General features: G+C 38.4%; 2 protein-coding genes across 8 annotated transcripts in view; one reads left to right on the forward strand and one right to left on the reverse strand.

Moving 5' to 3' along the window:
* The window catches only part of C9H16orf71 (chromosome 9 C16orf71 homolog), a 36503-nt gene extending 34623 nt beyond the window's left edge, over window positions 1-1880 (reverse strand). Inside the window, exon 1 of the mRNA XM_036737383.1 lies at window positions 1822-1880. The gene's annotated coding sequence lies outside the window, so the exon portion shown is untranslated. The remainder of the gene's footprint in view (window positions 1-1821) is intronic.
* Window positions 1881-2173: 293 nt separating this feature from the next.
* ANKS3 (ankyrin repeat and sterile alpha motif domain containing 3) overlaps window positions 2174-22531 on the forward strand; it is a 39731-nt gene continuing 19373 nt past the window's right edge. The window contains exons 1-9 of one of the 7 annotated variants that reach the window (XM_036737385.1): window positions 2277-2608; window positions 2976-3094; window positions 6780-6951; window positions 11726-11924; window positions 12101-12222; window positions 15512-15593; window positions 17593-17728; window positions 20370-20531; window positions 22224-22355. In XM_036737385.1, the coding sequence (XP_036593280.1) occupies window positions 6782-6951; window positions 11726-11924; window positions 12101-12222; window positions 15512-15593; window positions 17593-17728; window positions 20370-20531; window positions 22224-22355 (1003 nt within the window). In that variant the 5' untranslated portion in view covers window positions 2277-2608; window positions 2976-3094; window positions 6780-6781. Of the gene's footprint in view, window positions 2609-2975; window positions 3095-6779; window positions 6952-11045; window positions 11069-11126; window positions 11275-11303; window positions 11442-11725; window positions 11925-12100; window positions 12223-15511; window positions 15594-17592; window positions 17729-20369; window positions 20532-22223; window positions 22356-22531 lie in introns of those variants that run through there. The other 6 variants (XM_036737384.1, XM_036737386.1, XM_036737388.1 and 3 more) reach the window with 6 other exon arrangements.

Raw genomic sequence — 22531 nt, forward strand, 5'->3', positions numbered from 1 at the left:
GTGGGGAATAAGGAGTTCCATTTTAGGTGCTTATGGGATATCCAGATAGAGAAGTCCAACAGGTAATACAAGAGTGAAGTCTTACAAAGATGAGGGCAAATGGGTTGGGGGGATAACATCACACTGTAAATCTGACGGTCCTTTCGCATAATGGCTATTTATAGTAACAAATTACATCATTTTAGCCGATCATGGCATGATTTCCTTGAATTTCTTTTATCTCCTTTTCTTGTCATAGGCTGGAAGAGCAGGGGTTACAATTCAATCTGATTGGTGCCAGATTACTGATTAGCACCAGAACTCAGACTTGCTCCTTTTCCAACCTGGGCCAGTTTACCCCTCCTTAGGCAACTTGATCTCTTGGGCTTATCATATTAATGCCAAACTTAGTGAGGACATCTGATAGGCTTAGCCCACTGCAGCTCAGAACTCTCAACTCTAGAGAGCTACCAACCTTAACTTCCCCAGAAGTGGGGATGTGTATCAGCATGGCTGGCTCACCCTTAAATTTCTTTAAAAACCCTCAAATCAATACTATATATTACTAGAGCACAAAGACTAACACAATGTCAGGGACATAAAAACGCATAGAATTGAACTCACATATACTAGTTGGATATAAAGAACTGGGGCTCTTCTTTATTTCTTATTGGACACTACAAGAAAAAATTCAATTCACTTCTCTGGGGCTTAGTTGCTTACCTATAAAATGAGAGAATTGGGCCAGATAATCTACAAGATCAGATGATCTCTAGCTCTAACATTCCATGAGGCTATGAAACTGGGGTTCTATCACGTTTGCTAACATTCTAAGAATCTGAGATATTTCTTGTGGGTATATCTCAGAAGGCAATATTTCTAGATCTGCGAAATCACCGCTTTTCACAGAATTGTAGCAATGGAAAAAGGCACTAGAGACACCACCTGGTCCAGGTCCCTGCCTTCAGACTCAAAAAGATTATTGTAATATAGTACGCAGACTAATCAAACAATTGTTTACAACAGTCTTATCGTGAGTTGTAGGAATAAAAATGTCTCTCTCTCTCTCTATATATATATATATTAAGGGCGTTCCAAAAGTTTTAGTGTAATTTTAAGCTGCTTTGGCTATTGAAAAGATATTTAAGGTTTAAACTGCAATGACTTTGGGGACACCCTGTATAGTCTGTGATAGCATGGGCGTAAGGAACTTGTGGTGTGGAAACTCCTACCAATGCAGTAATAATAATAAAAAACCAGTAATTTAACGGATGTTTACATTTGCATACCACTCTTTACTTTCTTGTGGTATTTTCGCACATATAATCTCACCCTTTAAACAACCCTGTGAGACATTCTCCGAGCTAATTTATTATTTACAGAAAAGAAAACTAGGCATTGAGAGATCAAACGTGCAGGCAGCTGGGCCGTCTGCCCTTGGTCAAGCAACCAGCCTAGTGCCACGCAGGCAATAATAAACGTTGCTGAATGAATTGGCAGTGAGTTGGGCACAGCCCTACGGAGTTCTAGTTACAGAGCTAGGCTAGATCTGACTCCTGACAATGAAAAAACAGCATCGATGAAGTGATTGTTTTTGAGTCTGCTGTTGAGGAGTAGTTGCTTACTTCAACTCACTACCACGTGAGCACAAAGCCGGCTGTTACCATGGCAACCAGACGCTAAACCTCCTTCCCAAGTAGTTCTTTCTTCCTTTATATTTGGGGGAACGGAAGGCCGCTTGCTCTTTCCTCACACTTTTCCATCCATCCTTCTCTTTCTGCCTGTTCTCCTAAGCGTGAAACACCTGTCCCTGCAAGTGAAACTGGGATTCCCTCAACTTACTTCGCGTTTGTTACTCCAACTTCTTACTGCGGTCCGGTCAGGGGTGTATAGCATAGACCAAAATCCGAAAAAGAATACATTATCAAAGGCGCGTCCCTTGCCTCCGAGCCAAGGCTGAACAATGAAATTATTTTGCTTCTGCCAACTCCTTTCGTTTTCCTTCAGTTAGCGTCTTTTTCCTCTCGTTTATTCCGTTCTCCTTCTAAGACCGTCAGGGTCCCGCCCAGTCTCCAAACACAATCGGTCCACTTGGAACCGGTCTAGTAGGCGGGGCTTAGCATTTTCTCACTTTTCATTGGTTAACGGGCACGTCAACGACCGAGATAGGCACGGGTCTTTCGGACGGGTCCGAGACTTGAAATTTCAGTCTCAAGGATCCAAGAAGGCGAAAGGGGAAACTAAGAATCCCAGCGTCCCCTGCGTCCCTCCAATCACTTCCGGTGTGGGACCCTGGGTGTGGGTTCCGGGCGTTAGGTCGGCTGTCTGTGAGTTGGACTCTCTTCGAGGCGTGGAGCCGGGGACTTGTGCCTCTTTCCTTGGGCCCGGGCGGAGCCACCGGTCGCGGAAGGCAAGGTTGGGGGCCCGCCCCGTGGATGTGCCAGGCTGGGAAGGGAGCGTCGGGGCATGTGGGCGTTAGGTGACCCGCGGGCCCGTTTCCTCGTCGTTTCCTGAGTCCACAGCGTGGGGGCCTTTTCGTCACGGGCTGCCGGAGCTGGGGAAGGACCGTTGTCGTTGGATGTGGCCCCGGCCCGACGGAGGTCTCGAGGCTCATGAGTCCCCAACGCAGGTACCACCTGGGGGCGGGGGCACCTGCCTGCCTGTGCCCAGATCGGCTGCTGGGGCCTGAATGCTGAGCCCACTCGGCAGGAGGCGGGAATGAAGTGGAGCTGTCTTCGACGCTCAGTGCTGGAAGGGACCTCAGGGATCAATGGAGGAGGTCCGGCGGAGTGGACGGCACTGGACTTTGCTCTTACACCTTCTAGCTGCATGACCCTGAGAAAGCCCCTTGATCTCTCTCAGCCTCAGTTTCCTCATCTTTAGAATGGGGATAAAAGCGATAGCCTTAAGGTTTGCGTAGCCCTTTGGGCGGGTTATGCCACTTTATTCTTAAAAGAACGCTGGGAGGTAATGCTGGCAATATCCCTATTTAACAGGTGAGGAAACTGAGGCAAACAGAAGTTGAGCGACTTGCCCCGGGACACACAGCTAAGGCGGATCGAAACTCAGGTCTTCCCAATTTCAAGTCCAGCTCCGTATCCCCTTCACTACTTAGGTATTAATAGCTGTTATTATGAGGATTTAATGAAATAGTATATGTAAAGTGTTATGCTGCAAGGCACCTGCCTCAGTTTCCTTATCTGTAAAGTGGTGATAATAATAGCAACTACTTCCCAGGATTCTTGTGAGGATAAAATGAGATATTTGAAAGTTCTTTGCAAATCTTTAATTGCCATAGAAATGCTAGGTATTGATTTTATTTATTACAGAACTGTAAAGTACTAGATAAATGTCAATTGTTACTTTTTAATCCAGGAATTTTTAACCTTTTTAAGTTGAGTTCCAAATTTTCTTCCCATCCCTCCCCTCCCCCACCCAATCTGATATGGGCTATACATATATATACATATATAGTATATATAATATATACATACACATTCATGTTAAACATATTTTCACATTAGTCATATTGTAAAGAAGAATTACAACCAATGGGAGAAACCATGAGAAAGAAGAAACAAAAAAACAAATAAAAAGAGGGAGAGCAAATAGTATGTTTCGATCTGCATTTAGACTCCATAGTTCTTTTTCTGGATATGGATAGCATTTTCCATCATGAATCTTTTGGAGTTGTCTTAGATCCTTGCATTGCTAAGCAGATATAAGTCTATCGAAGTTAATTATTGCACACAGTGTTGCTGTTGCTGTGTAAAATGTTTTCCTGGTTCTGTTCACTTCACTCTGCATCAGTTCGTGTAAATTTTTCCAGGTTTTCTGGTCTGCCTGCTCATCATTTCTTATGGAACAATAGTATTCCGTTACATTCATATACCATAATTTGTTCAGCCATTCCACAATTGATGGACATCCCCTCAATTTCCAATTCTTGGCCACCACAAAAAGAGTGCTATAAATATTTTTGTACATGTGGGTCCTTTTCCTATTTGTATGATCTCTTTGGGATACAGACCTAGAAGAAATGCTGAATCAAAGGCTATTCACAGTTTTATAGCCCTTTGGGCATAGTTCCAAATTGCTCTCCAGAATGGTTGGATCATCAGTTCACCACTCCACCAACAGTGCATTAGTGTTCCAATTTTCCCACATCTTCTCCAACATTTATCATTTTCCTGTTTTGTCATGTTAGCCAATTTGATAAATGTGATGTAGTACCTCAGAGTTGTTTTGATTGCATTTCTCTAATCAATAGTGCTTTAGAGAATTTTTCATATGACTATAAATAGCTTTAATTTCTTCTTCTGAAAACTGCCTGTTCATATCCTTTGATCATTTATCAATTGGGGAATGACTTGTATTCTTACAAATTTGACTCAGTTCACTATTTTAGAAATGAGGTCTTTATCAGAGATACTGGTTATAAAAATTCTTTCCCATTTTTCTGCTTCCCTTCTAATCTTGGTTGCATTGGCTTTGTTTGTGCAAAAACGTTACAGTTTAATGTAATCGAAATTATCCATTTTGCATGTGATAATGTTCTCTATCTCTTCTTTAGTCATAAAGTCTTCCATTTGCCATAAATCTGACAGGTAAATTTCCTTGCTCTCCCAGTTTGTTTATAGTATGAGTCTTTATATCTAAATCGTGTACCCATTTTGATTTTATCTTGGTATAGAGTGTGAGATGTTGATCTATACCTAGTTTCTGCCATACTGTTTTCCAGTTTTCCCAGCAGTTTTTGTCAAATAGTGAGTTCTTATCCCAGCAGATGGAATCTTTGGATTTATCAAGCAGTAGATTATTACAGTCATTGACTACTATGTCTTATGTACCTAACCTATTACACTGATCTATCACTCCGTTTCTTAGCCAGTACCAACTAGTTTTGACTATTGCTGCTTTATAATCCAATTTAAGATCTGGTATGGCTAGGCCACCTTTTCTTGCATTTCTTTTAACTAATTCCTTGATATTCTGAACCTTTTATTCTTCGAGATGAATTTTGTTATTATTTTTCTAGCTCTATGAAATGATTTTTTGATAGTTTGATTGGTATGGAACTGAATCCAGTCTTTTTTCGTTGCATCGTGTGGCCTCTTCAAGTGATTTTTCCATCTTCATGTTTTTCATAGTACTTTTTCTATATCTGTTCTTTGGTCTTACCCCATTAAATATGTGTAGCACAATTTAGATCCTAAGACTTATGAAGGTAGGGATTATTGTTTTTTCATTTTTGTATTTCCAGCATCTAACCCAGTTTTTTTTTCTACATAGTAGATTCTTATTAAATGTTTGTTGACTTGAATATCCAACCAGGATCTGTTAGGCTAGCTGAGTTATAGGTGTTTCCATTTTCTAAATAGGAACTGTGGGAACCTTGGCAAGTCACTTCCATTTCTGTGGATCTCAGTGTTGTCCTTTGTGAAGTGAATAGGTTAAACTTGATTATCTCTGCCCACCTTTTAGCTCAAAAGTTCTGTGATTCTATGATTTAGACAATGGAATAAAATGCGCTTTGTAGCCTAGTTGAAGGAGCTACAGGTTCATGTCTATCCTAGGGATTGTTAAATTCAGTGACCCCCAAAATACAAGTATCATCCAACCTTCATAGAATCACAAGTTATATTCTAGTTACGGAGATCTTAAAGTTAACCAGTACAAATCTTGGAGGTTGATATGGCTCACTTGGGACCTTTTGGAAATGTTAGTCTTGGATAACTAGCTATCCAGTAATAGTACTGTGGAGAACAGTTGACCAAGCACAAAATTCCTAGAGCTTCTAGCTCCTGTCAGGTTTTGTTTTTTCAAAGCTTGCCTGTTTTAAAAAGCTAATCCTTGTAATTCTGCTATATAAATTCCCAGAGAGTAACTGGTAATTCGCAAGGCTTTCTTATTTGCTAATTTAATAAATTTCGATTCCTAATGTATTTGGATACTAAATACAGTGCTCAGTGACATAGTTCATTTGCTTCAAATACTGAGTAGATTCATTTTGGGGCACACTTTAGTTCGTGAATCAGTGATTGTGAGAAGCATTCAGTGATGTGGTTCATCATGTGGATACCTTGTGAAATGTGATGGGAGATGATCTTTTTCTGACTTTTGGAAAAGATTTTCTCCAAAGATACCACATAGATATTTCTTTTTAATGATCTATTTAATTTAATTTATATTTTTTGAAATTGATGAAATAAGGACAGATATAGCACATACTTAGCTAAAAGAATTGTGGTTATGGTAGTTTCAAATGTCTGTCTTTTCAGTATTGTAGAATCCAAATCTCCTCCATTGGAGTGCAGGGATAACCCCCTGGGGTTATAAAAGTCATCTAGAACTGATGGGGTGGGAATCCTTTCGAATAGATTATACTGTCTGTGCTGACTAAACATAGTCTGCCTGGGTTGGTGAGTCTTTAAAATGAGAATTGGAGGGAAAATGAAGTTCTGTATGTGGAAATTTTTTTTTACAGCCAACTTTCTTGAATATATTGGCTCAGTACACAGATATGACAGCCATGTGAAAGAAGGTGGGTGAAGGGGATAATCAAATCACAGGATGATATATATTATATTAAATATAATAACAATAATATGTATTAAATACATATCATCCTGTGATTTTATTTACATATTGTGTACATACACACACATACAAATAAATTAATAAAATCAGTCATTCTCAGAACAGTGAATTTAAACTGTTTTGGGAATTAGTATTTGGATATTAAAATCTACTTAGAATGGGGGGGAAAGCGCATTTTATATGTTCTTTTTTCACCATAGAGATGTCTGAGCTTAGTGATGAAGCCAGTGAATCTGAGCTGCTCAACCGCAGTTTATCCATATGGCATGGACCAGGTCATCTAGTTTGTCGAGAAGAGTTGGATGTTCCCCTGGATATTCATACAGCCTCTTCAATTGGGCAGTATGAAGTGGTGAAGGAATGTATTCAGCGGTAAGAGGTCACACTAGGAAATGTTAATTCTTTTGGATTTTTCTCTTATCACTCCATGTTTCTTCTTACTTTTCAAATTGTAGTTGTGTAGTAATCATGTTAGGTGAATGAATGTTCACTTGCCTATGGGCAGTAAATTATTTTGCCAGATAGGTAGGAAATAAGGTGGGTTTTATTCCTAGTGATTGAGGATAGGAGGGGAAAACTAATGAAAAAGACCTTTGGATCGATAAATGTTTTTTATTCTCAAGTATTCAAAATGTATTTTATTTTCAAGACTAGGTAATTCTGTAGGTTCTGTTTAAGACTTGCAAAAATTTTTAACCATCTCCCTCCCCACCAAAGTTCAAGGTTAAAATTGATTGTACTATTATGGAACCATGGGTTTCAATCCAGTGTAAATAGAGATTGTGTGAGAAAATGTCAGTGCCAGCAATATAGTCCACTCTGAAATAATAAATATGGAATTTTGTATGTGTTAAAATCCCTTTGTAAGTTTCCTAAGATTTAGAGCCTTGTAAACTAGTCTAGTCCTTTCATTTGACAGTTCATAAAATTGAAGCCTAACAAGTGAAATGATTTGCCCATGGTGAACAGAAGGACTAGAATTCAAATCAGAGTCCTCTGACTCCAAATCCAGGGCTCTCTCAACTGCAAAATTCTGCTTCTTAATATATGTGACAGTTTTTTCATATGATATATTTAATTTCCTCTGTTTTTGCTCTAAAATTCCAGCCACAACCATGTAGATGATTTTTTCTGGTTTCTGAGCAACTGAAGCAAAACCTTAAAAGAAGCAGCAAAATGCCCCTTGAAAAACAGCATTTAAAAAAAATTATTAACTATTCAAGTAAATATGTAATTTGTCAAAGGAAAATGAATTGGAATCTTTGGAAGTGTTTTGTTTTTTTTTTAAGAAATACTCCTCCTTTATGAGGGCTGACCTTATGTGTATGTGGCTTGCCTATCTGGTATGACTTGGGTTTGAATTTATTAGCTTTGTGGCCATGGGCATGTCATATCCTCTTTCTGAGCCTCAAATTTCTTAGCTGTAAAATGGAGCTAATAATACTTGTACTACCTACTGAACATACTTTGTAGACCTTCAAACACCATAGAAATTGGAGTTTTTAGGATGACAATTATGATTCAAAGGACTTAGGCAGACCTTTTTGTGCAGGAGTATCTCCTGGGTTTTTCACGTTCCTACCTTCAGGGATTGATTCATTCAGGTTTTGAAGGTCTTAATGCCAGTACCTTTCCTCTTAAAATTATTTCCAGTTTGTCCTATGTCTGTCTTGTTTGTACATAATTGTTTGTATGTTATTTTCCCCATTAGACCCTGACTTGGCTGTTGGTCTTTAACCCTGTTAAAATACAAGGGGCAGCTAGGTGGTACAGTGAATAAAATCCTGGGCCCAGAGTCAGGAAGATTCATCTTTGTAAGTTCAGATCTGGCCTCAGATAACTACTAGCTGTGCGACCCTGGCCAAGTCACTTACCCCTGTTTGCCTCAGTTTCCTCATCTGTAAAATGAGCTGGAGAAGGAGATGGCAAACCACTCCATATCTCTGCCAAGAAAAACCCAAATGAGGTCACAAAAGAGTTGGATGTGACTGAAAAAATGACCGAACAACAACAAATGAAAATACAATTACCCATAGGAAGCTTAATACAATTAACTCAGTTCCATTCTAAATAGCTACAATTTCCATTTTTTTTTTGTTTCTAATGAAACCAAAGTTTTATTTGAGTTTTACACACCAGCCCCTTAGAATTGGAACACATTGGCTCTCAGCTGAATGGTCAAGTTGGCTTGAGGTTATTGAGTGCTTACTATGTGCCAGGCACTGTACTGAGTGCTGGGGATATAATTAGTAAAAAGAAATACAATCCCTGCCCTCAAGGAACTTACAAACTAAAGAGGGAGACAGCACAGTAGAGGATGTAGGAGAGGGAAAAGGGGAGGGAAGAACACCGGAAAGTACCCAGAGTCTTATTCCATGGAGTTGAAATTAGTCAGGGCAGCAGATGCAAAGTGAAGAGACCCGAGAGTCCAGTTTCTGCCCACTATAAAGGAAGACTACCCTGCAGTCAGAGGAAAGAGGAGGCTGAGGGAGGTAGAGTCAATCAAGGCTTGAGTTGGCAGCATGATGCTGAGTTACGAAGTGCGGGGAGTTCAAAGGAATTAGAGCAGCAGATGCAGAGGGAGGGAGCTGAGAGCAAAGATCTGCCCAAATGGACAAAGAGTAGTTTCCTGAAAGGGAAGCAGAGAAGAGGTTTGGGCCTGAAAGGGTGAGAAAAGAGCAAAGACAGACTTCACGTGCTTCACAGTTTTGCCCAGGACTAGGCCTTCAAACTGTCATTTATAATTGAAATTTTATTCAAGAAAGCATCTTTATTTTTAACATTCTTTTTTTGAATTTTGAATTCCAAATTCTCTCCCTTTCTTCACTCCCCACCCATTGAGAAGGTAGGCAATATGCTGCCCATTATATATGTGAAATCCTGCAAAACACATTTCTATATTAGCCATGTTGGGTAGCCCCCCCCCCAAAAGGTAAGAAAAATTAAAAGTGAAATAAAAAGTGAAAAAAATATGCTTCGGTCTGCACCCAGAGTTCATCAGTTCTCTAGAGGTGGGTAGCATTTTTTATCAAGAGTCTTCTGTAATTGTAATGAATCACCGTATTGATCAGAGTAGCTAAGTCCTTTACAGTTGATCATCATTACAATATTGCTATTAAAATGTACAATGTAATCCTGGTTCTGCTTATTTCACTTTCTGTCAGTTCATAGAAATTTTCCTAGGTTTTTTTGAAACCATTCCCCTTGTCATTTGTTATAGCACAATAGTGTTCCATCACAATCATATACCACAGCTTATTCAGCCATTCCCTAACTGACAGGTATTCCCTCAATTCCACTTCTTTGCCACTACCAAAAGAGCTGCTGTAAATATTTTTGCACATATATTCCTTTCTCTTTTCTAGGAAAGCATCTTAATGTGATTGGTCTAACCATCTAATTCTGCTAAAGGCATAACTAGGCCAGAAGGACCACAGATAAGTAGGGACTGCTTTGAAAATTACACTTTGAATTTATTAAATACTTAAAAAGAAAAGCTAGTTGTACATAATGGAGATTTTCAGTTTTATGTAAAATCACCTTTTTCAGTTTTACTATGTACATGAAAATGCTCATTTTATCTGGTGTCAAATCACATCAACAACCATTTAATAGGTGCCTTTTATGTGTCAGGCACTAACACTGGGGATACAAAGAAAGGCAAAAAGATAGTCCCGATCGAGGTGATCACAGTATAATAGGAAAGGAATGCAAACAGGCAAACAGCTATTTACAAACAAGATATATAAAGGATAAAATGGAGATAATCGACAAAGGGAAGGTACTAGCATTGAGGGGAATCAGGAGAGTCTGAGACTTGAAGGAAGCCAGGAGGCAGAATAGAGAATTCTGAGCATGGCGGACAGCCAATGAAAATGTAGAGAATCGGGAAATGGAGTGTCTTGTGAGAAGAAGTATAAGGAGGCCAGTGTTACTGGACTGTAGAGTATGTATTTGTGTACAAACCATATGAATACCATGTATGAAACAGGTGCAGGTTAAGTGACTTGCTCAGAATCACACGTAGATCTGAGGCTAAATCCGAACCCAGCTCTCTTCCAGCTCAAAGTCTCATTCTGTGAATCCTGCATTCCCAGTATAAATCAAACTTGGTCGTAATTTACAATCCTTTTAATATGTTGTTTTAGCCTCTTGGCTAATTACTTGATATTTTGCTTTGATATTCATTAGTGTTATTTATTCATAGTTTTTTTTTCACCTCTCTAAAAGACTACTTTTCATCGGACGTCTTCTTATACCCTGAAGTATAGAATAGACTTTTCAGTCTTAAACTTGGCCAAAAAAATCATCTTTCTAGTTGGATCCTGCTTTCCCAAACCCCCTACGTGTTGCCACACGGGCTGAAATTTAGACTGTTGACCTGAGGCACATCTTTTAAATTTAAAATTTAACTTTTTTGCCTTGTTTGTTGTTACTGACCAGAGTCCCAATGCCATGTACTATGGACTGAGTCGCAGAAAACAAAATGGTGAGAGAACTCAGAGGGAAAAAAATGTGTTGTTCTTTTACTGAATTGGCTGAAGGTGGCTGGAATGCTGGGTTAGGAATGGGGGCTTCTTGGGAGCAGGAAGGAGCAAACAGAAAAAGGAAGATGTCAGATCAATGGGGATAGCTCATTTTCTTGCCCTTGTGTTCTTCCTCTGAGGATGGTAGTTTTCTGATTCAGAAGAAAAGGTAGAGAGCAAGGGTCAACACTTAGCATTATGAAAGTTAATGTGTCATAGTGAAGATTCATTTTGTATATGAGTTAGACTAGAAGGCTGCTGAGATCCCTTCCAACTCTCAGATTCTTTGATTCTGTGAAAGAAATACTGGCCGTAGAACAAAAGGCTTGGGAAAATGTAAGTGTGAAATCATATGTGGATTTTGTCAACCAGATGCCGAGGAATGTAGGAACTTCTGTTTTGATTTTAAAACAATTAGGAAACATTTCCTCGGCCACCAACCTAAACAAATATCTAATGATAGGAAAAAAATCATTGTTTAAAGAAACTATAATTATTTTCAATATCACAGTTCTCTCCATGTCTTTTCTTTCCTGACTTCTCATTGTTTTGTTTTTTTTTAGTAAGTGGTTAAGAGAACATTTTTGCTGGTACTATTTAGGGTTCCTTTGTTTGCTTAGGAGAGAGTTGGATTTAAATAAGAAGAACTGTGGTGGCTGGACCCCTCTTATGTATGCTTCCTATATTGGCCATGATACCATTGTGCACCTGCTGCTGGAGGCAGGAGTAAAGGTCAATGTTCCAACCCCCGAAGGCCAGACACCCTTGATGCTAGCCTCCAGTTGTGGAAATGAGAGCATTGCCTACTTTCTTCTCCAGGTGAGCTAAGATGTGCATTCAGAACTCTTAATGGGATCTAGAGGGACTCTAGCCATTAGCACAGAATTGAACCATTCAGTGGATTATTATATATACTCATTTCTAAATTATCTCATTATGAAGCACCACTGACCAACACCTGTTGCTATAATTATCATTATTCATTTTTTTCGAAGCAAGGTGCAGAGTTAGAAATGAAAGACATTCATGGCTGGACTGCGCTCTTCCACTGCACCAGTGCTGGGCACCAGCAGATGGTCAAGTTTCTTTTGGATAATGGAGCTAATGCCAACTTAAGGTAAAGTAAGATCAACAGAGAGTTCTTTATTTTTCTTTCAAAGTATTGAGTGACCATAAGAATTGCTTCTGTTCCTTCTAACCATAAGAAAACAAACCGTTTCCGGGAATTCTATCCCCAAATGCCAATAAAAGTTAAAATAGATGTTTCGTAAAGAGTAACTTCCAGTTGTATTTATTGAGCACCTAGAAAAGGGCACGAAATGGGCATATCAGGGGATGCAAAAGAAATATCCAACATAGTTTTTGCCTGTAATTGGCTTATCATCAAGTCTGGTTGACAAAACAAATTGAATGTGATCAAATGCTAGAACGCATTGTCCAGACAATATATTTTACTATAAATAGTGTTATAGATGGTCAAGAAAGGGCAAAAGAACTGTTAACCTGGAATTATCGGGGGAGGGTTCGTGGAAAGTACAGGACTTAAGATGATGGTGCTTTAAGGATAGGTAGGATTCACACTGAGAGGAAGAGGGAGGGCATTTCAGGTGAGTGTTGGAAGGAGACAGCTCTCTCTACACAGTAGGGAGCCAGTGAATTTTTTTTTTTTAGACAAGAACAGTAATCCTCAGATTGCTCTTTAGAGGTTATCTGACAGCTGTCAGCAGGATGGACTAGAGGGTGAGAAGTTGGTGTCAGGAAAGACATTATTAAACATAAAGCAGAAACCCAAGGACAGGACCAAATGCATCATTGATGCTTATTTAAATCTTTTTCACTTAATTTTAATGTGAGGGAATGCGGAAAAATTATTTTATGAAGTACATTTTATTGATACCTCTGGTTTTTACATCCTGCATTTTCCAATGTAGTCTTCTTCCTCCCCTTTCCTGAGAACTCTTCATATAACAAAGAATAAAAAAAGAGGGCAAAAACAAACAATTCAGCAGAAATAAACAACGCAGAGAAGTAGTTTGCCATTATTTATATTGTTCCACACCTCTGCAAAGACATGGGGAAGGTGCCTTCTCATATCTTTGAGCCCAGGCTTGATCATTATGATTCCACAGCATTCAGGTTTGATTGTTTTATTACTGTTCTTTACCTTTATGTAGTTAGAGTCATTATGTTGTTTTCTCAGTTCTGCTTACTTCATTTCAAATCAATTCATAGAAGTCTTTTCCATGTTTCTTTGTATTTATCGTATTCCGTATCATACAGAACAGTAATTCATTTCATTTGTGTACCACAGCTTGTTTCGTCATTCTTCAATATACAGTATCTACTCTGCTTCCAAAATTTGCTATTACAAAAAAAATTTCTATAAATATTTTGTTGTATATGAGGCTTTTCTTTTTGTCATTGACCTTTTGGTATATGCCAAGCAGTGCAATCTCTTAATTTCTTAATCATTTTTTTCAAATAATCTGTCCTTACAGCCCCCATATTCCATTGGTGAATTCTTCTGAGACAACCATTTTGAGGAAGGGCCCAGGCCAGCCATCCTTCATTCCTTTCCTGGCTGTGCTTCTGACTCTCCAGACTTCACCACTATGTCCCTTCTCTCCTTAAACTCCTTAGCTTGCTATTCAACTGTTTTGTCCTTCCAGTAGAATGTGAGCTCCCTGAAGAAAGGGACTGTCTTTCTTTTTGCCCTTAGTGCAGTACCTGGCACATAGTAAATACTTAATAAATACTTGTTAACTGAATTCACAGCTCCACCTGTAGTTTGTACTATGCCTGACTTTCTATAACCTTTATAATATTGACTGTTTCCATATTTTGTCATCTTTGCCAAATTGCTGGGTGTGAGGCAAAACCTGAGAGTTGCTTCATTTCTCTTTATTTTTCATGATTTAGTGATTTCTACCTCTTCAGAATATTTTTACTGGCTATCCCTCGTGTGTGTAGAATTCTCTCCGTCCTCATCTTTGCTTCCCTAGTTTCTTTCAAGTCCTAGCTAAAATCCTGCCTTCTACAAGAGGCCTTTCCCAATTCTCCTTTAAATAGCTCTGTGCGTGTGTGTGTGTGTGTGTGTGTGTGTGTGTGTGTACACATACACACACACATATATACATATATAAATTCCCCCAATTACATGTGAAGACAATTTTTTAACATTGTTTTTTTTGAAGTTTTGAATCTATCCCTCCCTCCTTACCGTCCCCCCTCACTGAGATGGTAAGCAGTCAGATCAGTCATGCAAAACATTTCCACATTAGTTGTTTTGTACAAGAAGACTCAAAAAGAATGAAAGAAAGTAAAAAATAGCATGCTTCATCATTAGTCCTTTGTGTCCCAGTTCTTGAATACTAATGCCTTTTCTCTGTTAGTTATCTCCAATTTGTCCTGTATGTATCTTGTTTTTACAAAGTTATTTGTATGTTCTCTCTTCATTTAGCTTGTGATCTCCTTGAAAGCATAACTGTCTTTTTGTCTTTATTCATATCCCACTCACTTAGGGAGGGGAAAGAGAACGAGCATTTATTAAGTGCCTACACTGTGCCAGGCACATTTAGTTGTCTATATATTTTTGATATCAGACTTTGATCAGAGATATTTTATTGTGAATATTTTTCCTAATTTCTTTCTTGTTCTAGTGGTATTATTTTGTATGTGCAGAAGCTTTACTTTCATATAATCAAAACTATTTTACTTTAGTTTTTGTAATCATCTCTATCCATTGTTTGGTTAAGAATTTATTTCTTTCCAGTTTACCCAGTAATTCATATCAAATAGGAAAGTTTTTTTCCTCCCAGGGTTCATGTTTGAGGGTTTAGCATACACTAGGTTATTGAGTTCATCTATTTCTGGTTTTTCCATATCTAGTCTGTTCCATGTATCTATTTGTCAAGCTACACCAAATCATTTTGAAGATTACTACTTCATAATATAGTTTTGAGGTCTATTAATACAATGAAGTAATCTTTGAAATTACCAGGATGGGAAGCTGTATTAGAATCTCCTTTTAGAAAGGGAAGCTGATGGAAATAAAAATAATGAATTTAATATTTGTAAAAGGGAATGTATTTTTCATATTAGATAATGTGGGATAATGAAGTTATTTGTCTTTCAAATCTGCAAACATGTGTAAGTGCTGAAGTACTTGTGCCAAGAGAGATAAAAAGATTAATAAGAAATAGCCCCCTGCCCTCAATGAGTTTATAATCTAGGTGAAACAGATCTTTATAATGTGTGAATGAATATGGTAAATACGTAAGAGAATACTATAAGAGTTAAGAGGAGGATGGGAGATCACTTTTGATTATGTCTTTGGATATGGGAGAAGGCAGATGTTTTTTGTTCATTCTTTATGGTGACCTTTAACTTTAGCCTGTGTGTTACAGGGAACCGACTTATGGATTTACTCCTTTGATGGAAGCAGCCGCTTCTGGCCATGAAATAATTGTTCAGTATCTTCTGAATCATGTAAGTGTACATGTTTAACCACAGCTAGTAAGGCATCTTGGCATTTAGGGGTTAAAGTAGTACACTGCCTTTCCTGCATTAAAAACAAAAAGACTTCTGTATCCTACCACAATGGTTGTGTAGTAGCATATTACATATGTATGAATGGTTTAGGATTAATTGGTGCTTATCTGCTTGGCAGATTACTTATATGACCCATGATCCATTAGCAGCTAATCAGGGGCCAAGGCTACTTCCCTTTGTTTTCTAGCTCCTAGTATTTTTGCCACCTAACTGTAGATCATGTTCCCAGCATTAATCAGTGTGTGTGTGCACATGAATCCATTGTTACGAGAGACAGTAAATTGTACAATTAAGTATTTGAAAATTTGTTGTTTTGGATTATGTGTGCACTACTCTTCTTTCATTAGTGCTTTCATTAGCAGCAGCTTAGTATGTGTGTTTAAATGACTGTATCATAGGAACTCTTTCTGCCTTCTAGCTGTTCTACTGCCCTGTTGGATCAAGTAGTGGCATAGCCCAGGACAGTGTTTCTAACTTAACCAGACAGCATGACGCTGAGTATTGTAAAATCTTACTCTGGGGACAGTTTTTATCTTTTCATCAGCCGCCTCCTCCATAACCAGTCAGCATGCAGTAGACAATACATCCAGGCCCAGAGCATGGTCCGATGAACAACTCCTCCCTGGGGAGTAAACTCAGACCGTGCAGCCCAGGCATCTTTTAACCAGCAAAATCAACAGTAGGGAGTGAGGATATGACCTTGACCCAGCATGGCAAAGCCCACATTCTTTGAAATAGAGTTCTCTTCTGTCAGTCTGAGTCAGAGCAATGTCTCGTGTCAGTTCCTGGTCTCAGAGAACTGGTCCATCTAGTCAGATGATATTAGAGGCCCCTAAAAAGAAAATCTAAATTCTTGTTACCACATTATCCCACCATGAAACCAGAGTTGGTTTTTTTTTTGTAATCAACTATATAGGTACCTTAATACTGAAACTAACATAGTGAAGATGGATCAACATGTTTAAAACCCTATATTCTAATTTTAACAAGTAAGATTCTTTAGTGGTCTCATTCTTTAAAAAAATCTCTTGAGTGATTTAAGAGGGTAAATGAATTATAGTGAAGGTTGATTTCTTTATGATATTGTGTTCCTCTTTTATTCACATAGTTATCCCAGGACCTTGGTTTGTGACTTCAGACAAGTTGCTTCTTTACCACTCTGAGCCTTGGTTTCTCCATCTGTAAAATGAAGGGTTAGACTTAGGGATGCTAGAGAATCTCATCCTAAAATTCTGCAATTCTGTGATGTGTTAAATAGAGGCAAATAACTGTCCTATCAGATGAAATGATGGTGAATATGAAGGGGCTCAACAAATGTAAGATGATACTGTATTTTTAAAAATTTAACGTATTTTTTATCTATTATTTTATTTTTTCAGTTATCAAGATCTATAGTCTTTCCTTTCCACCCCACCCTCAATTTAAAAGAAAAAAAAATAAACTCTTGTAGCAAGTATGCAGTAAAGTAGAACTAATTCCCACATTTTCCATGTCTAGAAATATTTGTCTCATTCTGCAATAAGATGATAATTATCATACTTCTTTCTGTCTTTGATCCACTTGGATCCCTTCCCCCTTTATCTACCACAGTGCTACATTGTATATTGCATGTGCCTAAGAAGTGGTATTAAATGGTTGGATGAATTTCTTTCATTCATTAAGTATGGGTGAGTAAGAGGAAATTCCCATTTCTAAATAAGCGTTCTTCCTCTTGTCTTTTTTAACTTTAAACTCACTCTATAAAGTGTATTCTCTAAGTCAGAAAAATTTGGAGATAGCCTCATAGAACAAGGTAGTAAGAGTTGCATATTCTGAAACATACTTTTCCTTTTCTCCTCTTCCCCTATCCCTGTCACCTGTTAAGAGCGGTGACTGTGTGCCTCAGGTCAGGTCACTGTATATATTCTTGACTCTTTTTAACTCTTCTCTTTAATAGGGAGTGAAAGTAGATGTAGGAGATTACACTGGTGCCACAGCCCGAGCACTAGCCATGAAATATGGACACATGAAGATAGTGGGATTGATAGACATTCATACTGCTTCTCTGCCCAAGACTCTTTACAGAAGTCCAGGTAATTTACTATATATATCTAGAAGTGCATTGAAATCAAAGGTTAATTTGAACTTGTAGAAAGAAACATCTACCCTTTTACTAATTGTCATTACCCTCTCATGTATGCTTATACTCACACATGGTATCATGCTAGGTCCTGTCTAAATGATAATCCAAGATTAATGAATCAGTGAATGAATAAAAAAACATTTATCAGATGTTCACTGTGTGCCAAGTACTGTGCTAAATTCTAAGGACACAAATAGAAAAAACTAGATGGTCTCTGCTGTCAAGGAGGGACATTCTGATTGGGGGGGACAATCCAAAAGAAGGTTGAGCTGCAGGGTAGATGGAAAGACCCAGAATTCCTAAGGATGCAGTGGTTAGGAGCATGTTCCAAAGGTTGTTAAATTACTTAAGTAGTTATGAAGACAGCACTGTGCATAAGAGGCAGGGCAGATAGTAGACCTAGAGGATTTTAGGAGACAGTGGCTAGGCAGATGGCAAGGTCTGGTGGTCCTCTATCTCATCAGAAGGAATGAAGTTGTTGACTTCCATTATATTTAAACCCTGTAAGTAATCAAACAGCTCAGACCAGGAAGAGGGCATTCCTGGCAGGTTCTGGGATGGTCCAGGGCAGGGAAGTGGGAGGAAAAGAGGATAGGGTGCTCCTGGTAGTGGTAGCTCTTCCAGCTGTCCCAGTTAGGTATAGCCGATATTCTGGAAAATTTGCATGTACTTCAGACTTTGAAATGAAGCTATACTAAATATTTCAGTATTAAAAAACTATCTAGGGGTAGCTAGGTGGCGCAGTGAGTAGAGCAACGGCCCTGGAGTCAGGAGAACCTGAGTTCAAATCCATCCTCAGATACTTGACAACTTACTAGCTGTGTGACCTTGGGCTTAACCCCAATTGCCCTGCCTTCCACTCTCTTAAAAAAAAAAAAAGAATAAAAAAAACTACCTAGTTTCCCCATCCTGTTTGATCAGTTTCCTATTTCTTCATATTAGAGGTAGCACCACATCTTGAAATACTACAAAGCACTGGCCTAAGCACAGGTGTCCTTTTATTAAAAATTGCTTCCTTTCTGGCTCCCTAATATGAGAGATTTGATTGTGTCTAGAGTGGTGCTCTGGATTTGGGGTCAGAGGCACTCAGTTCAAATCCCAACTTTGCTACTTAAACTCTGTGTGTCCTTTAAGTCATTTAACCTCTCTAGGTCTTGTTTTCCTTATCTGTAAAATGAGGAATGTTGTTGGAGTAGATGATCTCTAAGGTCTCTTAGCTTTCTAAATCTACCATCCTTTCATACATAATCTTATGACTTTCTTTTTAGCTCAGAAAGTGAATAGTTATGGTGTCCTTTAAAGGCTTGAGGTAACCAAGAAACCACTGGCATCAGCAAGAATTTGAGAAGAAAACAAAACCCTTGTATAGATAATAAAGAGCTGACTGTATTCATTTATACATTTATTTAGTCATGTTTCTGTTATTCTGTTGCATGTGCCTTTGTACACACTTTATACATCCTCTGCATGTTCCTGCCCCATTTTGCATTGCAAAGGAAGATACCTTCCCAGTTAAATGAGAGAGTTGGAGTTAAATCTCTAATTTTCCTTCTAGATCTTTCATTCTTTAACTGTAGCCACTTTTGGACTTCTTATTTATATACTGAGCAGAGAAAGAAGTTCGTGAAATATATAAACTTGCACTTATGTTAGAGGAGGGTATGATAAATGCTACAAATTTGTGAGGGGTATGGATAGGATGGGGTATATATTTACTATTTAAATTTTAAAATTGCACTATGTCCTCACTGTGTGTAAGCACTGTGCTTGGGGCTGGGGATGACAACAGTGACTTATACTTTACCAAATCCTAGAATATTAGAATGAGGGCATGTCCCTTAAAACTAAAAAGAAAAGCATTGTATGAATTATGCTTTTATGTAATAGGTAGTGATGATGTTGAACTCATCATCCTGTGATTATCTCGAAGGTTCCCTCTAGCTCTAAAGTTATGATTTTTATGAGGGGCATAATATGTAGAAAATACATGGAGATTAAAGAAGGGTTTAAATTAATTTATAATGACCTGCTCTAGAGCTCTCATTTATTTTTTTTTAAATGAAAAATAGCTGCTGTCAACACGGAGTTTAATACAGGAAACTGTGTAAGATTGCAGTTCTGTCCAAGGAATACATGAAGGCCCCTGGGCAACGCAAAACACAATCAGACATGACCATACTTGGAGGTCAGAGGGGCTCTCTCCTTGTTGCCTACAGAAACATTCTGCCTTACCCAAGAATATCTCTCATGGCTTAAGGCTGTCAGAGGAAGGGTTGAATCTCTTTCCATCTAGAAGACTCTTGGAATGTGCTTGTGGCCGAGACTAGAGCTCTCATTTAAAGCAAAAATCCATTGTCTTTTGAGGTCATCCCATACTAGCTAGCCATACCACGTGATAAAACATCCCTTGTTAGTCATATAAAGCTTGACTGGCTATGGTATTTCTTATGGGTTAGGCCCTTGGCAACAAACTTTTCTTAAAAGACAACCAGTGACAGCTATTTTACCCCATTTTATTTTTGATGCTTATCTGTAAAGAGCTAGTAATAATGCTGAGCAAATTTCTCTTGACTTTTGTGTTTGATTCACAGAAAAATATGAAGATCTGAGCTCATCAGATGAATCCTGCTCTGTCCCACAAAGGCAAAGACCTGTAAGAAAAATGAGGGGCCTTAGTATCCACGAAGGGCCCCAGGCTTTGGCAAAGATCACAGCCATAGGAATTGGAGGCAGGATGCACCAGCCTTGCTGTGGTGAGCCTGGGCCAGGAATTCTTACCTTTTCTTTTCCTGATCTGTTTCTTTTTTCCAGTCTGTAATATTTTATTTCATGCATCAATCTCATTGAGAGGGGTTTCAGCTGTTTAGGTGCTGCAATGTGGGTCATCAGCTTTTAGCTCAGAGTCAGACTTTATAAACAATTTACATTTTTGCTCATTGACTAAGTTGCTCACAGTCATAAAAATAATATTGTTGTATTGCTTAGATCTTGAGATTGATTCTTTCCCTCTCTATGATTTTCCATCACTAGCTAAAATAAAAAAATTCAAAATGTTTTCTCTGTATTTAGTAATAGTAGCAGTTTCACATCTCTCCTTGTTAATATCACACAGGGTGGCCAGCTAATCAGGGAAAGACATTACATTTAAAGTTCTCTTTCTCCTGCTTTGTGTTTCATCTCATCAAATGGCCTGAGGCATTTTTTGCTGTTGTGAGTTTGTGTTCCAACTGGAAAAAAAAAAGATTGGTGGTTGTGGTTTCATCTCTGTTCTCATGATAGTAGTTTTAACTCTTATAATCTGAAAGCTTTGAGGTGTCACATGATTCCTCTGAACATTGCAGGAGTTATCTGTTTTAGGATCTCTAGTTAGATACCCATATTGCAGTAACTGAATTGTGAGAACCTGAGATGTTTATTTTCAATAGATTTTGAGGAACACATGCAGACAGAGAAGTATCCGGGACTGTTTTCTGAGCTTAAGATGTCAGAAGAATTGGTTTAGTGCTTTTTCCCTTTTGGTCTGTACTTTCTGAAACCTTTGAACCTTCATTTTTATAAACACAAGAACCAGTCAGTCAATAATCATTTATTAAGGGCTTAATGTATACTAAACTAGGCCCCGGAGATAGAGATATAGAGTGTGAAGTCCAGTAATCTTAAGCATTTAAATACAAGAAGAGGTTCAGCTTCAAGAGCTTAGGTGTTTGTTAGAACATCTGTCTTCCCAGGTCCTTTCTCAGCTTTGCTGAGGAGTAGGCACAAGTAAGGTTTATATTTTCATTCATTTTTGTCAGTGAACTTGTTAGCCTTTTTTTAAAAAAAGGCTGCAGCCTTGTGTTTTTTCAGTTTAGCCAGATTAAATATTACCTGAAAGATACATGGTTGTTTGCATGGTTGACTATACCTCTAAATGTCCATGATCAGAGGATGTACAGGAATAAGTATGTCTTAGCTAAACCTGTGTGAATTATGTGTGTGAGAAGGAAGTACCCTCACCTGAAAGGCTGGTGTGTGTGTGTGTGTGTGTGTGTGTGTGTGTGTGTGTGTGTGTGTGTATGTGTGTGTATGAGAATGACTATATCTTTGTAGTGTGTGACCTTGGGTAAGTCACATAACCTTTCAGTATCTCATGTAGTTCTCTGAGACTGAGTTTCAGAGAGGTGCTGATAGAAGGGATTTTATCCTCAGGAGTTCCATATATCAATGAAATCTCAGATCTAGTACAAAAAAAATATGCATACACACTCATATTTGGGGACATATGGATTCAAAAATGTTGTCAATCATTTCCTTGGAAGAACACTGATATTCTTTTATTTGTTTAAACACTATCTTCTAGTATTGATAATGCCTTCTGGAAAGCTCCTTCAAGCTGTTGGTTTTGTTTATTTGAAAGATGTAATGCTGTGCCCTGTGTTTATGTGTTGCCTCTATTTTATACATAGAACAAGTACCTCCACAGGGTTATGTCACCTTTACCAACAATGAGGGGAATAGTATTGAAGGGGAGGATCTCCGATATCGAGATGTCACCTCTCCAATCAATGAGCAGGATGTGGAAAGCAGCAGCAGCAGGGGTATGGCACTGTTCGGTTGGCAGATATAAATATGAAAAATTTTATTCTCCTGAGATCAATCCTTCTCAGTTTTCAGTTCCCTGCCTGTGGGATTCAGCTTTCCATATAGGCTGTTTAATTTGGGATCCAAGAAGAATAATGTATTACTTGTAACACGAGCCCAAAAGCTAAAGCAG

Source organism: Trichosurus vulpecula, chromosome 9 (genome assembly GCF_011100635.1).
Source record: "Trichosurus vulpecula isolate mTriVul1 chromosome 9, mTriVul1.pri, whole genome shotgun sequence".
Classification (NCBI taxonomy): Eukaryota; Metazoa; Chordata; class Mammalia; order Diprotodontia; family Phalangeridae; genus Trichosurus; species Trichosurus vulpecula.